At 40.6% G+C, this 16,459-nt stretch overlaps 1 protein-coding gene across 1 annotated transcript in view; it reads right to left on the minus strand.

The window, feature by feature from the left end:
• LOC135193138 (atrial natriuretic peptide receptor 2-like) overlaps positions 1 to 16,459 on the minus strand; it is a 52,149-nt gene that overhangs the window by 6,874 nt on the left and 28,816 nt on the right. Inside the window, exons 10-20 of the mRNA XM_064176651.1 lie at positions 16,154 to 16,240; positions 15,750 to 15,893; positions 13,496 to 13,617; positions 11,839 to 11,980; positions 9,511 to 9,559; positions 8,517 to 8,621; positions 7,479 to 7,598; positions 6,643 to 6,736; positions 3,602 to 3,689; positions 2,708 to 2,847; positions 726 to 878 (exon numbers count right to left, since the gene is read on the minus strand). Of these exons, the coding sequence (XP_064032721.1) occupies positions 726 to 878; positions 2,708 to 2,847; positions 3,602 to 3,689; positions 6,643 to 6,736; positions 7,479 to 7,598; positions 8,517 to 8,621; positions 9,511 to 9,559; positions 11,839 to 11,980; positions 13,496 to 13,617; positions 15,750 to 15,893; positions 16,154 to 16,240 (1,244 nt within the window). The remainder of the gene's footprint in view (positions 1 to 725; positions 879 to 2,707; positions 2,848 to 3,601; positions 3,690 to 6,642; positions 6,737 to 7,478; positions 7,599 to 8,516; positions 8,622 to 9,510; positions 9,560 to 11,838; positions 11,981 to 13,495; positions 13,618 to 15,749; positions 15,894 to 16,153; positions 16,241 to 16,459) is intronic.

A 16,459-nucleotide genomic window follows, 5' to 3' on the forward strand; every position in this document is an offset into this window, starting at 1 on the left:
TGGTGGGAATTGCAAAAGGGCTTCAGAGGAGAATGGTAGAAGTGATGATGGAATGGAGGTACTGTGCATGAATTAAGGCACCTGCAGAATCATGTTTCATCATGACATGAGAATATTTTGAGGGGCAGAGAAATAACTGCCAGAAGTTTTGTGCTGGATGGATAGAAAAGCAGGATCAGGAAGTAACTTGCTCCTGCTAAAGGCATAAAATGAGCATTTTTATTACTTCATGTCAGCCTCAGTGGATTTAAAATACAGAAGATATGATCTCTTGCTGAGACAATGTAAACCGCTTTGCAGGCACTGGGCTGCATAGCACATGCCCAGTTATGGTTGTCTGTCAAGAAGGAGTTGCAACTGAAGGAGGTGCAACTACACATTAGCTTAGATCAGGGAGAGAGAAGACTGGGACTGAAAGCCAGATCAAAGTGTCAAGGAGAAACTGACTGTTTTCAGAAGACAACATCTGAAAATGACAAGTGACAGACACAGAATGGCAGTCCTCACATCAGTAAAGGCACAGGTGTCGTGGTATTTCCAATGATTTATTCCCCATTACATTCCAAATATTCCAGGTATCCAATGATTTGTTCTGTTCAGATGACCTCTATGGGGTTTTCCACCTCATGTCAAAAAATTAACTTCATTTTTAATGGAGAGGTGATGCCACTACAGAAGTATTTGTTAAACCTGAGGATGGCTCTTTTGCAGCCCTCTCAACATACCTGAATGGATTCCTGCTCTTATCTTTAAGAGAGTGCTGGGCATGTGTGGGATGGTAAAAGTCTTGCAGACATCCAGAAGGTCTAAAGCCATGCTTGCAATCTGACCAGCGTGACGGATCCCGTTCTCTCTGGGCACTCCCGACACCACCATGTCTTAATACAACAATAAAACTGTATTAACCTTTGACATTACACACAGGTTTACCTAAACTAGGGAAAAAAAAAAAAGCCCTGTACCTTCATGGCCAGTAGCATACTTTTGCCTGATGAGAAGAAAATGCCACAAACGAGTGAAGTTTAGGGCGACAGCTCATGTGTGTAATTACCCTAGCTCTGAAAAATGCTGTTTCCTATACTTTTCCATAAGATTTGTTCTGCCCTAGAATCACAGAAACATAATAGTCTGGGTTGGAAGGGACCTCCAAAGGCCATCTAGTCCAACCCCCTTTGCAGTAAGCAGGGGCATCCTCAACTAGATCAGGTTTCCCAGAGCCCTGTTGATCCTGACCTTGAGTATCCCCAGGGATGGGGCCACAACCACCTCCCTGGGCAACCTGTTCCAGTGTTTGACTGCCCTCATGGGAAAGAACTTGTTCCTCACATCCAATCTAAATCTGCTCTTCTATGGTTTGAAGTCACTGCCCTTTGCCCTATTACTGCAGGCCTCTGTAAACAGTCTCTCTCCATCCTTCTTGTAGGTCCCCTTCAGCTGCTGGAGGGTTGTTATTAAGGCTCCCCAGAGTCTTCTGTTCTCTGGGCTGAACAATCCCACTTCCCTCAGCCTGTCCTTGTAGCAGAAGTATTCCAACCCCCTGATCATTTTCATGGTCCTCCTCTGGACCTGCTCCATCAGATCCATGTTCTCCCTGTATTGAGGGCTCCAGAAATGGACGCAGTACTCCAGGTGAGGTCTCACCAGAGCAGGGTAAAGTGGCAGACCCACCTCTCTGAGTCTCCTGGCCACACATTTTTTGATGCAGGCCAGGATGCAGCTGGTCTTCTGGGCTGCAAGTGCACACTGTCTGCTTATGTCCTACCCTTTACTGTCTTTCTGCCTCTCTGCCTCCATTATGGATGCATAGTGGTGGGAAAGTGGCTGTTCAATACATTTTGCCTTTGGAAAGGTATTATAGAGATAGACAATGATTTTGGCTAGGCATTGTCCTGTACGTCCTGCACTGACTGTTACTGTATAAGACAAAAATCAGGTCTCTTCAGGCTCCCTTGAGTGCATTTGTTCAGGAATTTTATGCCCCAGAATGTGCTCAATCATGCACAAGAGAAAAGAAAAGAAAAGAAAAGAAAAGAAAAGAAAAGAAAAGAAAAGAAAAGAAAAGAAAAGAAAAGAAAAGAAAAGAAAGGAAAAGAAAAGGAAAACAAAACATGTCTTATAGCATTCATGTGTGTCTCATTCAAAAACTCTGATAGGCTTTTGATGAAACTGAGTTTTAATGTTAGTCTGTCCCCAGCAGATTCCAATCGTGGCAAATAGAAAGCAGTTTTCCTGCTAATTCAAAAAGATATGGCAGCCAAGCCCCTGCAGAGTATTAAGAAAGGAAATATTGTCATGATCTTTACAAAAAAAGACAGAGATAATAAAGCTTGTGAAATGGCTTCTGTGGTCCCATTCAGAAGGTAATATTTTCAGTTGTGTTCCTGTGAAGCAGAAATTGTCAATTGAGATTAATCTGTTGCCCTGTTTAAAGCCAGACCTTACTGCTCATAGGAAGCAAATAAACAGCAGCACTAGTTTACTCAACTCATTTGTCTCATCTATAACATTCATCTTTTGTAGAAATGATGAAAGCTATGCATGAAAATGTTCCTACTTCGCTAGGGCTGTGCTAGGACTTCCCTAATTGCTTTTGTGGTGTTTCCAGGGGTAATAAGCTTTCTAAATCTCCTTCATCTTTTCTTCCTGGTCATCAAAGGATGAAATGAATACTCATCCCTCACCAGTGTCCACAGCTCAAGAAACTTACAGGCATCTCCTATTGTCTCCACCTTGTAGACATCATAGTTATCAATGATTTCATCAAAAGTGGTATAAAGCTTGTTCAAGAGATCTACCACTTGGTAAGGTGTGCTGCTGCTGGACAGCTGAGTGAAGCCAACAATGTCACTGTTAAAACACAACAAAAAGAACATACTTAGCCACTGTTTTATCTATTGCAGACTGGCAATCCTACCTAAACACAAACTAATAATTTCTCAGTGGAATTATCACCTTGACCTTACCTTTTCCCATTATTTCTTTCACTAAGGTTCTTACATCATAGTTTTGACTTCAAACATTTACTTAAACAGAAAACAGACTTCTTCAGTTTAAAAGTACTGACTGACTTAAGCCTTCTTGCTTACCAATGCAGTAAATGAGCTCAGCTTTCACCTGTAATTAAGTAGCCTTCAATTTTGGGTTATGTGCAAATGAAAACAGGTAACTTAATATTTGTCCATTTATGACAGATTATGCAATTTATATTTTGCTTCATGCACACATAACAAGACAATGACTGTAAATCCATGTAGACTCTAAGGATAGACAGGTTTCCTTCACACAGACAAATGCTGGATATTTTACTTAGGCCTGTCTTATGAATAAAGCATATATGCTTGTGTCTGTAACATAATACACGTGAAGTGATGTGCTACTGTGTGCTAGAGCTCCACAGTAATCCCATTTTTTATAATGAAAAATGGAGAGCTGTTAGAGTTTTGAAAGACACTAATCTGCAGAGTCAAATGTTGACACCTGGTGCAATAAATGGCAGTTTAGCCAGAAATTCTGTACTCATTCGGCAGGTTCACCTCCACTAAGATCCTACAAGTTTCTTCAGTAGGAGTCAGTTCTAGTCCTATCTTTCATTTTTGTTTACCTGAAAAAGATGGTGGCACTTGAGTAACTTTGAGCTTGTGTGTGCTTTCCTTGCCTGAGATCATCTGCTACTTGCTTTGGCAACATACCTGTTACAGAAAGTAGAGCATGGTCACTCTTTAGACATGGATAAAAGCACATAATAAACAGCACATGTTTGTTTAAAGGTATAAGAGCAATATTTGTAAATGACAAAGTCATAGAATGTCAGGAATAGGAAGGGACCTCCAGAGATCATCAAATCCAACCTCCCTGCCAAGGCAGAATTCTCTAGGGTAGTCTGCACAGGAACACATCCAGGTGGGTTCTGAAAGTCTCCAGATAAGGAGACTCCACAACCTCTCTGGACAGCCTGCTCCAGTGCTCTGTCACCCTCAGTGCAAAGAAATGTCTCCTTGTGTGGAAGTGGAATTTCCCATGTTCTAGCTTATGGGAATGGAATATTTCAGCTCAGTTCAGTATTGAAACAATGGCCTGCCATCTTGGTGTAGATGGAAGATAAGATAAATGGAAGTGTGGATGGAAGGCATGCTGGCCTAGGTCTGATGTAATTACTATGCATGGGTGGTAAGGGGTGTGATCTGAAGATTATCTGTCGATTGCCATATGAATAGAACTGGAAGTGTATATAAGAAAAATAAGTCATGCAAATAAACGTCTTCACCGGGGAAAAGCCTTCTGGAGTCTGTACCAATAAACTGCTACAAATGATGAAACCCAACGTGAGGGTTCTGATACCGCTGACCAGAGAGCAGCAGGTAGCAAGCCCAGATGAACTAAATAACACAGTGCTCCAGAAAGCTGCTTAGTCACACAACATTCTAAACGCCTCTACGGTTTCGAGAGAAGAGGTGAGCAGCTGGAGACTTTAGTAATTATGGATCAGCGTATGACCAGGGAACATAATAGTATCTTGAATGGTTTTGCTCACAGCGTGTCAGTTGAAATCGTGGGACTGCTGCCACCGCTGCCACAGAAGTGGAAGGAATGATGCCACAGCACTCGGCACGCCCTACGAAGTTCTTTTGAATGCCTTGGAACTCGTTTTCGGGACTCGAAAGCATCTACGATTAGTCTGCCCTTGTTTGATATTCCTGATCTACCTCTGGGGGGGCCCGATCCTCTGTTTCGTTGTGGCTTGAGGACAGCGACTGTGCGTTTATTCAGCCGTGCACGGAGCTGGCTCCCAGCCGGCTGTCCGCGGGAGCTGCAGTGTTGCAAACTTGCCCGTCCGAAATCGGCTGCGGGTGGCGATGAGCGGCCGGCAGCGACAGGAAAAGGAGCAGCGGGCAGCATCAGGTCGGCTGCCTATTACCATGGAGATAAAGAAGGTAACGCTGCTACGTAGCCATGCTGCGGCTGCTGCTGAGGATGCTGCTGCTCGGGACAGGACACTGATAACGCTGTACTCGGACTGAGGGAAAGGGCTGGCGCCGACTGCTGCCCACCCCCACATCCACCAGAAGAGCTGGAGGCAGTAAAAGCCAAACTCAGTTCAAAGCGAAGTTAAGTTTTGCAGGCTCAGTGGCATCAGGACATTCTTGTTTTAAGTAAAGAACTTGCTCACCAGGCATTAAGCCAAGCTCCAGACTTAAACAAGTCTACACTTTCTTCTTACCTCGATAAAGCAAAGTCCCAAACAACTATTTTAACATTTTGTAGATTGTTTAAAAGACACAATTGTTGTTTTGGATATGTTTGTGGTACACAGAAAGGATAGCGTTTGAGAGTCCGTCCCCCCGTCGTCGTCCCCCCCACCCTGCCATGCTAATTATATTAATTGTAGTGTTATTTAAGTATCACCGTCTGATTGTTGAAAAAACAATAACAACAAACAAAACCAAACAACCCCCCCAAAAAACTCCCAACCAACCATAAAAAAGCAGCGGAGAATTCTCCTGCTGCACGGGAGGGATAAAAAATCGCTTGCAGCACCTCTTTGTCGCTTTGTAACTATTTCGCTGTATCGAAATTGCTGGAGAAAAGGAGTGTAGCTAATCAGGCAATGTTAAGTTTTATGTTTTGGTTTGTTAAAGAGGAACTTCTGGAGTCCGCGCCAACAAACTGCTACACTAGCTTGTACCCATTGTTCCTTGTCCTGTCACTGGGCACTACCAGAAAGAACCTGGCACCTTCCTCCTGACACCCATCCCTCAGATATTTAGAGACCTTACTGAGATCCCCTCTCAGCCTTCTCTTCTCAAGACTAAACAGCCCCAATTCTCTCAGCCTTTCTTCATGGGAGAGATGTTCAGGTCCCTTAGTCATCCTCATAGCTCTGTTGGACTCTTTCCAGCAGATTCCTGCCTCTCTCTAATTGGGAAGCCCAAAACTGGACACAGTCTCCCAGGTGTGGTCTCACCAGGGCATAGTAGAGGGGGGAAGGCGAACTTCCCTAGATCTGCTGGAAATATTTTTCTTAATATATCTCCAGATAAATGTGAGCTATTCTGAAAATGAAAGCTCTCTTTAGCATCAGAATCTGCTTTGCTGTAATGTGAGAATTCACAGTAAATTGCACAGATAACAGCTTAAGATTTTTCAGATGACCCGTAAATTCTAGTTGAAACAAATTAATCTCTATGCATCTCGAGTCACAGCAAGGTTATATTCTGACAGTGTGACCTGGCATGCTAACTCCTCCTTTGACAAGGTTTTGCTAGTGTTTTCTTCCTCTGTTGAGTTTGTTTACTACCTCATCTCTGATTTTTTAAATCTTATTTTTTCCTATCTTGCACTTTCCCTTGCCTTGCCATGTGCTTCCCCTGTTTTCCTTTATGTCTTTTTTTCTTTTGGAATTCCAGGAGATCACTATGGTTTCTGGGTCACAGCTCTTAGATAAGTGCACTGATTTTAGGGGAAAAGTATTAAAAACTAGCTAAATATTCTTCTGCTTTTGCACAGATCAAGTGTGTTAATTTACTTATGACTAAATGCTATCTATTAAAAAATCACATATCAAGATGTTTCTGTTTGAAATTAGGTAGTTAAAATCAGATTGTTATTGACAAGAGTATCTATTGGTTTTGCTATATAACTTACTGTACAACAGACGATCAGTCTTCTGTTTCTCATGCATTAAATCCTGTGTTCTCTCAGAAACCAGTATCTCCAGATGTTTGCTGTATTTCTCCATCTAAATAACATAGAGAGTTGCATGAAATAATCATTTTGCCGAAACAATTCTGACTTGAATAGGGTTCAAGCATGTGAATGATTCTGTTTTGAAAACATTCAGCTGTGCTAAGGCTTGGGTCTGAAATAGCTAATTTTTACTACGAAATCCAGAGACCAGATTTCCCCATTGGTAAAAATATGATTCTAGATTTGAGATTTTTGCTAACACATAAGACAGAGGCCAATTCCAGACTTTTCAAAGCTCATGTAAACAGCAGGGTTCAAATTCAAGCTGCAGACATGGATTAAAATACTACCAAACCTGGGGGTTTCTAAATCTCAGTCTTATCAAAAGCTTACAATGCTCTTTCATAAACTGTCCTGCTATGCTGTACTATATTTTTTGCCTTCTTGTTCTGTGTGAGGCAACAGGCTATGGAGACAGGAATCCTTCTAATGGTCTTAAAATACTCTGCTCAGGATGCATCTACAAATATCCTATTTGTGGTATGGAGTGATTCTACACTCCTGTCTTTCAAGGCCACCACTGAGCCACTGGAAAGGGGAATACAGTTTCCTGTGAGTGCATTAAAAAACAAATTACATTTGTCCGAAGAAACGAAAGTGTTCAGCCCCAAGAAAGGTGAGAAAGTTATGATGAACAAGGGGTATGAGATAAAAACCTAAACCTAAAGGAGAGGGGTGAAAGTTGTTGCAGGTAGGCGGATTGATTGAGATTAGATTAAAAAAACTAAATTTACCAGAGTCATCATCATGTCAACAGGGCTAACTTTATTAGGATTCATCTTATACAATGTTTTCTTGACTTGTTCAAATGTAGGCCTTTGAGCTGGGTTGTTTTTTCTGCACCTTCTGATTAACTGCAACAGGGAAAGAGAGTAAGAAAAGCAAAGAGTCTTTTGTCATTCCAAGCACAGATATTGTTTTAATTAACACCAGTATCTTCTCAGTGCAAAGTGTGCATGTGAAGCCTTGCTCTGCAGCTGGTAAAAAGTGGCTGAGCTATAAGGTGTCATACAGATCTGTGTGGAAAGAGGGATGTCAGCTCATTAACGTGCTGCTCCTAGATACCATGAATTAGATGCTCACAATCCTTCTGCCAAACACCGCTTAAGCTCTTTAAGACATTGTCATGCTCTTGGAGTCACATACTGTTTTCAAGGGATTTGTCTGCACACAAAGGGGAAGATTAACAATTTAACTATGTCTAAAAAATATTAACTCCTGACTAAAATCCAATGCTGTTCCTGAGAAATCTGTTACATTTAGGTCTGTGCAAAACACCAACGGTGAATTATGTAGCTCTTAAGCTGAAACAAGTATGCCACAGTCTCGTTCTGATTTAATTGAACTGGGAGGGGCTGTACATTATTAGGCAGTTTGAGGCTAGTGAACGCACAGACCTTTAGCATGAGAATCAAACCAAACTCATGCTTTGCCTGAGACACATACCTCACTATCTGAAAGTCCCCTGTCATTAAGATAAATAGATGTGGAACTCAACACTTTATAATAAAATCAAAATGCACAAAAAAATCGATGATTTAATATTAAAAACATAATTTATCACACTGACAATTTGAGAAGACAGCTGAATTTGTCAGCATGACTGTTTTTTAATTAAGAGTATTACAGCATGTAACAGCATCTTGCTTGAGATGTGCTTCTTGACTTTCGGGTTGTTTACAACCAACAATGGTAATACTGCCACAAAACTTCAGTGATGCCTTAAATTCACTTCAATAATGATTTTTTTTGTACATAATATTTTAACTTACCTCTATGTAATCTGTGGGACATGGGCAAGGGTTCTCAGCCTTTCCTGAAATTAGTTCTGCCAAAGATGGGCACCAAAAATATTCAGCTGAGTGCACATCATCTCTCTAGAGAAAAAAAAATAATGTTGAAGTAAGTGCTGTGTTTTTCATACCATCCATTGAATATGTATTACTATGATCCTTACTTTTATGACATCTTCCCTATTGCTTGCAGATCAGCTTTTTTTTTCCATGAAAGTACATCACAAAAAAAAAAAAAAGTTAAAAAAAAAAGATATATAACATACCCTAAATTGGATGGCCTTGTCTAGAATCTTTTTCATGACTCTGAGATTTCAATCTCAGTGAAACAAATTAACATCTGGTGAAATACTCGGAAGCCTTTCAGAAATCACAAGACCTGTACTGATCTATTATCACAAACCATGAGAAATGTAAGTATGGCAGTTTCAGGTCTCTGCTGCTAGAATTCTTGTTAAGCGAATAATTTCAGACAGAATATGGTCACATATCCAGAACATCTGACTTCATTTTCAAGTTGCAATTTTTGTGTTTGTCATTTAGCAATGATTACAAGATGCACACAAAACCAACATATTCCTTGTGAAGAGCAGCTCATTTCCTCTTCTAGAATATTCTAACCACTGCAAGAGTCCTGTTCATGGGAGGAAGGGGAAGGAATAACAAGAATGAAAGAAGTTGTGGCATACCCTACCCCTTCATCTGCCAGCCATTATGCCCCAGAAAGCTACGCAAAAGGCAGTTTTGGAGCTACATGAGTTTTGTCATACACTTTTCAAATCCTGAAGGGAAGACTGGCAGATGCATGAGGAAGCCCTAATTGCATTTTTCACTGGAAGTGAACTTGCACTCACAATATCAGTAGGAAAATGCAAGCTCAAAAAATAAATCAAATGTGCAGTGTTTGGTTTGTATACTCAACAGAAACAGAATCAAAATTGTCATGGAAACTTCACAGTATATCTTTACTTACTGGCATAGGGTCACTTCTCGTGGCAATTTCTAGTAAAATGATGGCATAGCTGCAGAATAAAAGCAAATCAAATCTTAATGAAATAACATTTAGTGGAGTCAGTGATTTCTTTTTATCTGTGATTGTTTTATTCTTCTCCATTTTATGACTGAAATCCCACTATCCCCAAAGAGGGATGATGGCAACAGTGGTGCTGTTACTAGTCTGTGTTTCCAGAGACCTGTCACTGATCATTTCAGAGGAGTCTCCTCTCACAGTTATCAGTCTCAGAGATGAGTCACTTGAGTCTGATGAACAGCAAAGCAATTTTCTCTGGAAGAATTAGTGGAATCCAGAGGGGATATGTGCAGGGACTTACATGATATCTAACAATTAAATGCACAGAATAGGTTTGTGCTGTAACCAAGGGGCAGGAGGTTCATCAGGATTGTCAGCTGGGAGAGTGGCTTCTTTTCAGCACAGATCACTCCTCTGTAAAATCTCCATAAAGTCAGTGATGAAGCAGTGTGTCCAAATCAGATCATTTACAACAAGCATATTACCTTATTCTTTCTGAATTGTACTTTCATCATCATCATTTCCCTCAGACAAACCAACATCAAACAGAGCATCACAGGATCACAGCATGTTAGGTTTTGGAAGGGATCTCCCTCTGGACATCACAGTATCACAGTATCACACAGTATCACCAAGGTTGGAAGAGACCTCATAGATCATCAAGTCCAACCCTTTACCACAGAGCTCAAGGCTAGACCATGGCACCAAGTGCCACGTCCAACCTTGCCTTGAACAGCTCCAGGGACAGCGACTCCACCACCTCCCTGGGCAGCCCATTCCAGTATCTAATGACTCTCTCATTGAGTCCAACCCTCCCTTCCAGAGCAGGACCATAATCTAGTGTGGATCATGCAAGAATGCATCCACATGGGTCTTGAAAGTCTCCAGAGAAGGAGACTGATCACATTGATCTAGAGTGAAGAATGGAAAACGTGGGGTAACACCTGGGTGCTCAGGCCCTTTAATGAACTCCAAAGTGATCTTTTAGAACATCTCTAGGCAGCAGCCCTGATAAAGATTCTATTGTCTCTTTATTTATGGAAACTTGTGTAATAATTAACTCCCTGCACACACATCTACTTGATAGCATTCATTTTTATGGGGAATATTGGCTTGCTAATGGTTGCTCTGTTCTGTGAGGAGTTGTAGCTGTATAACGGGGTATATATATACCTATCTTTCAGTCCACTCATGGACCACCACAGGTAAATAAAATAACACATATAAACCATGCTTGAATGATATAGAAATTAATCTGATGAGGTTTTTTGTTTTCATTTTAGGGTGATTTGGTAGTAAAAAGGAATACCAGTGATTGTGAGATAGCAAGTTCAAATATACTTTCAAGGAGGGTAATTTGACATTGGGAACTCAAATAAAGCAGTATTGATTTCAAGCAGCTTCAGTAGCGCTGCTCAAAAAAAAGGTCTTAACATAGTGGAAAGTCACATGAAAATTACAAATCAAGAGGATCCAGCTGAGGAGAAACTGTGTTTGGAAATAGCCTCTTTAGCTCAAACAGGAGCTCCTTTCTTGCTCCTGATCTTGTTTCTGTTTCAGCTTTCCCATCTGACCAACACATTCCCCACAGAACTTTAAAAGCAAGTATTCATGTGTAAGAGCACACAAAATTTTAAGTCCCACTCTTGCACTTTCTATTAATTTTTATTTTGGCCAAACCTTCAGGAATCTTAATGAAATTTTTGCACGGATAACAACTGAGGATTTCAAGACCAGGACACTGCTCCTTGGCCAATAAGCCACATTAGGGAAGTTTAGCACTTACTTGTATCATCAAATGTGAGCTGTGTTAAAATGCAGGTTTTGAAGAATAGCTCAGTTACAAAGACCTTCCAACCCTTAGCGTTCTGTGACTGTGCTGAGTGCAAAATCCTGGACTTAAAGGTTTTAGCATATTTCCATTATTGAAAATAATCTTTCTCTTTTATTTTTTTTTTCATAAGAAACAGCAACAAAAATGTATTAATTTACATTAGCAGATCTTTATATATATATTTTTTTTTAATGTATGAGACTAAATCTTTATATATCATTACACCAACTCTGCATTTTCATAATGTCAGCAAATTCTATATTTGGTTGTCTACCTTGAAAGAGAAGATTCTGTGGCATCTATGTTGCTCTGTGCTTCCAGGAACATCAAACATATACCTGGAGTGACTACAGAATTATTTGGAGCCTAAATGTCATTAAAGAATACTCGATTTGGGATGAGACTTTTAAGAGTGAGAAGCAGGAAGTGTTCACTACCTGTAGACGTCAGCCATAGAATTGGGTTCAAAGTCTGAAAGGGAATGGATTTCAGGAGCTGTGTAAATCTGCATCAGATGTTGATGGTATGAGCCTGACCCCTCAGGACAATCTTCTTTTCTGTATGACTGCAAACCATAATCTAACAGGGAAGGAAATAGGAAACAAATTGTACAGTGGGTACTTCTCTGAAATATGTACATTAGTTGACAGTAACACAACTAGTCTAAAGCAATTAATTTTCCCTATTTGAAATACCTACCTTAGTCCATCAATAGCATGTGTCTCTGTATTAGCCTTGCTTTTCTAAACCAACTGCATGTGTAGGTGAGATCATATGACACAAAGGAAGTGGAACTGCATGGCCCCTTCCAATACCAATTATTTTATGATTTTGTAAAACTGCATATAAAAAACAGGCTTACTGCAGTGCAAGAAGTTAGCATGAAAATAGAGGTTTCTGCTCTACTCATCCCCTGACCCTTATCTGTAGTATCAGATTGCTAGAGTAATTACAAGTTAGACAGACAGGAACTACTGAAAATCAGATGGTGGGCTTCTCTTGCACACAACTGGCTTCAGAGCAGAAAATGTGGAACATTTCTCTGCAGCTATAGTTCTAGCTTAATATAGAAGAGATTCTCAGCATGTGACTGCACTGGAGAGGAGAAAAAACACAGCCAACTTCAGTTTTCTGAACAGCATTCTGCTGAGTGTATAGGAAGGCACAATGCAGATGTCTGACTTTGCTGGGAATGGCATATGATTAAGATGGTCCTAAAGCCTTCTTCTTTATATTAGAGATCATTAGAGCTTTTGTAATCACTCATATTGCTTATTTGTGAGGTTTATTTAACACTGTTGCATCTAGATAAACCAAGAATATTTGAAGTCTCTACAGTGATACTAGTTAACTTCTGAACAATTTGAAGACAGCAAGATGCTAAATGAGTTGGAGTAGCAGGCAAGGCCCTGTGTAGGAGCCTTAGTCATAGGATGACCCATTGAAATACAAAACTGTTGCTGCTGGTTTTAAGATGGCTGCAGGTTATAAGGAATGATAATTACTTCAGGGAGAAAATAGAGGAGATGATCTTGATTTCATTTCCTTTGGCAACTGCAAGCTAAACTAAACCCTCCCATGGTTTTCCTGTCCTCCACAGACTGTATTCCAGGAGCAGATCAGACATGTATCTCTGTTTCTAGTAGGATACAATTCAATTCTGTGTACAGGACTAAAAAGCTCTGAGCTGAGTCTGCTTTTCTCCATTAAACTCTGTGTTCATCAATCAGTCAGCATTATTACATGTCTTTACAGCACTGTCCATGGCTCTAGTTTGCTCTCTGTAGCAAAACTGAGAATGAGTGTAGCAAAACTGAGAACGAGACAGGATTTCTGTGCAGAGTGATGTTGACAGAATCCATAATTTGTGTGATTTTAACTGTGCATCAGTAACATACATTAAATTATTTGACATGACAGTGTGGCATGAAATTTGCTCCAGCACAGGGCATTTCTAGTGAAGGCCTGTATATTCATTGTTTCCACAAGAAATGTGAAGATACAGGTGCTTGGGAACAGTGCTGAATGTGAAATCTATATATATATATGAGTAGGTTAGCTGGACAGTTTTGGTATGTTCTTATTTCCCTTTACCTGCAATTTTACAAACCCAACGGTCATCTATCACACAGTTACTTGACTTCAATCGACCATGATACATTTTGTGGTGGTGAAGATAGGCCATTCCTTGTGCAATATCAGTAGCAAAAGAAAATCTGAAAGACAAAAATCAATGAGTTGATATTTCCACTAAATTTTCACTTGGGAGTGGCTCAAAAGCCTGGTGAAGTTCAGAGAAAGCCTCTCAAGGACTGCAATAGCTTTCAATTATGCAGCCCCATGTTCATTTTTTCCAAAACACTTAAGGTGGATTGCTGAAAGCCCTTAATTCCAACTCAGTTGTCTGAGCCCATAAGTCTTTATCTTCTTTTAAGAAAGTTGAGTTTCTTCTGGAAATTCACAGTGCCTTCGTTAGCTTTGAAAGTGCTTTCAAATGTTTACAAGAGAAACAACTTTTTATTAACTTTCTCACTTTATTTGGAGGGCTTCCTCCCTTGCAATCTTTTTCTTTGCTGAAGGCAAATATAGGGCAGAAGTATGAAGAGTGCACCAAGAATATTATTCTCAAAAAACAATGTCATTGCTTTTTTGAAAGTCTCACTGACAATGTGAGCTCATTATAGGTATTGAAAAAATGCTATTTAGGTATTGAAAAATGCTATTAAGTGTTTGTAGGTATGATACTAATTTCAGAAATGTGTCTTCACAAACAGAGATGCAATGATTTTCAGTAAAATGGGGATGCCCAAGATATCTGACAACAGATTGAAATTACATGAGTAAGAAGGGTTAAAACCAGTTTTGCAGTGTAACTATGTCATGGAGGGCCGTGTAGGCCTGAAAATAGGCTTATTTACGCCTTGCCCTGCCTGGACATGTTTTTCTGCCCATAATCAGAGGTAAACACATAATAAGCACAAAGGGGGACAACAGACTTCATGCCATGAAGTCTGGCCTGCCCAGGACCCCGATTGTCTAAGGTGGTTGTGGAAGCCCCCACACGCCCAGCTCATGCTTGCTGGGTATTAGACCCATGTGACCCCATATTTGGGAGGTCCAGGCCTGTGGCTTTTGTCTATCATGGTAAGGTTTGGCTAACTGCCAACCTGATTGGTCATTCTAGTGGCCAATGGGCCATAATTCTCAGCCCACATTTAATAAATGAGGGCATACAGGTAAACATGTGCTTGCTCCCCCGCATTGCTTGCCTGCCTGTGTACTGACTTGCAGAGCTCACTTAAGCCTGCCTGTATATATGTGGAGCTCAGATTCCAGTGCAGCCGTGCACCCTATTGTATGCCAGCTGCCTTATCATTGCCTGGTAAGCTCTACTGCTGCTGAGTTACCAGGAAGCAGACCCTGGATTGTCTGCACGCGATTGGCCTGCTAGCCAGTGTGAGACCATGCTCAGACTGCACAGCATCGCACTTCTGCACCTAAGGTTCTGCCAAGAGTCCCTGGACAGAGTGTCCAGAAGAAGCCAGGAGGCAAGAGCAGAGATTGCATCCTTCACCAGGAGAACAAGGTCAGAGACTGTCATTTCCCCAGAAACTGGGAAGATTCTCCTTTCCCCTGAAGCTGGGAGTATTCCAGCCTCAAAGTCCACGGACAAAGACTCCCCTGAAGTTTGGACATTAGTAACAGGCTGTGACGTAACCCCAGAGAGTGATTGATAATTAATCAAAACTTGTGAGTAAATGCTTTGATGCCTCTGTAATTTCTATTGCCTCCTGCCATAAAGCAAAAAGAGCTTTCAACCCACCCTTGCAGGGCAAACAGTATACTGACCCCAAACAGCATTAAGCCACAGGGAAAATCCTCTCTGTTTAATAGTTTGAATGTATGCTAGTTATTAACAAGTTACTGTTCAAGATATTCCCATAATGTCCTCCATGACCGTGTAGATCCATATTAATATTAAAGTTCAGTGGTTGGGGGTGGCGAGAGTGCAAAATATTGAAGTTAATAAATATATGTATTTTTATAAAATACCCTCTTGCATCAATTAATTTCTGCTCTCCGCCACAATCGGCGTCGGCGGCAGAATACCCCTCCACAACAAACTAGAAGTGACTTGAAAAGCCATTGGCTAAGCATGAGCAGCGTGGTTACGATTGCTCAAAAACCTTGGGCTGGATATTTGAATTAATTTTCTTTCTTCTTCATTCTCTTGGTATCACAGTGCAGGCCTGACTATCCAAGGACTTTATGTAAAATTATTATCTTGTCCTAAACAGCACATAGCACAAATTGCATCATTGACTTTTCAAAAGCTTTTTTTTACTACCTGAAACCCCAGTTCAGAGGGATGTCTTCATTGAGCAGGACATCACTCAAGCTGCCCTTGGGGCAATATTCTGTCACAATGGCAACATTTGGCACTTCTGTACAGCCTCCAATGAATTTGCAGAGATTTGGATGGTCAAGCTCCCTGTAAAAATTAACGGAAGTATCAGCACCCTGGCAATTAATGGATATCCCACCTGCTTTTTTTAGGGTAAATGGAAAATCAAGTGCCTTTTCTCAGAAGGCAGAAGAAAATACAAAATAGGCACAAGAAGATTTTGATCTGGTGTCAAAGCAAAGTTTTAAAGAAAGAGGAATATGCTTTTATAGTTACATTTGAACAAATTATAGACTCTAAAGAACCAGTGTAAAACTGGAACACACACTGCACGTTACACATCTTACCTCACTTGCTTTACTTCTTTACGTATGGATTTGGACAGTGTGAATGCCTTCTTCTTTAATTTCTTTATGGCCACTGTTCTGCCATCACTGAAACAGAATGAAATGCTCTTCACAGAGTTTTAGACCTACTGTGTAAGCTAGCCAGACTACTAAAAATGGACTGTATATATATTTTTTTTCTACAGTGGATAGCTTACTATCTGTAAAGGTGAAGCACAGGCATTAAGCATGTCCCTATGTGGGTGTAAATACAAATCTAAGTACATCACAGGTGACAGAGCCCTGCTTCTGTGATAAAGGAATCAC

This window comes from Pogoniulus pusillus, chromosome Z (genome assembly GCF_015220805.1).
Source record: "Pogoniulus pusillus isolate bPogPus1 chromosome Z, bPogPus1.pri, whole genome shotgun sequence".
In the NCBI taxonomy this organism is placed as follows: Eukaryota; Metazoa; Chordata; class Aves; order Piciformes; family Lybiidae; genus Pogoniulus; species Pogoniulus pusillus.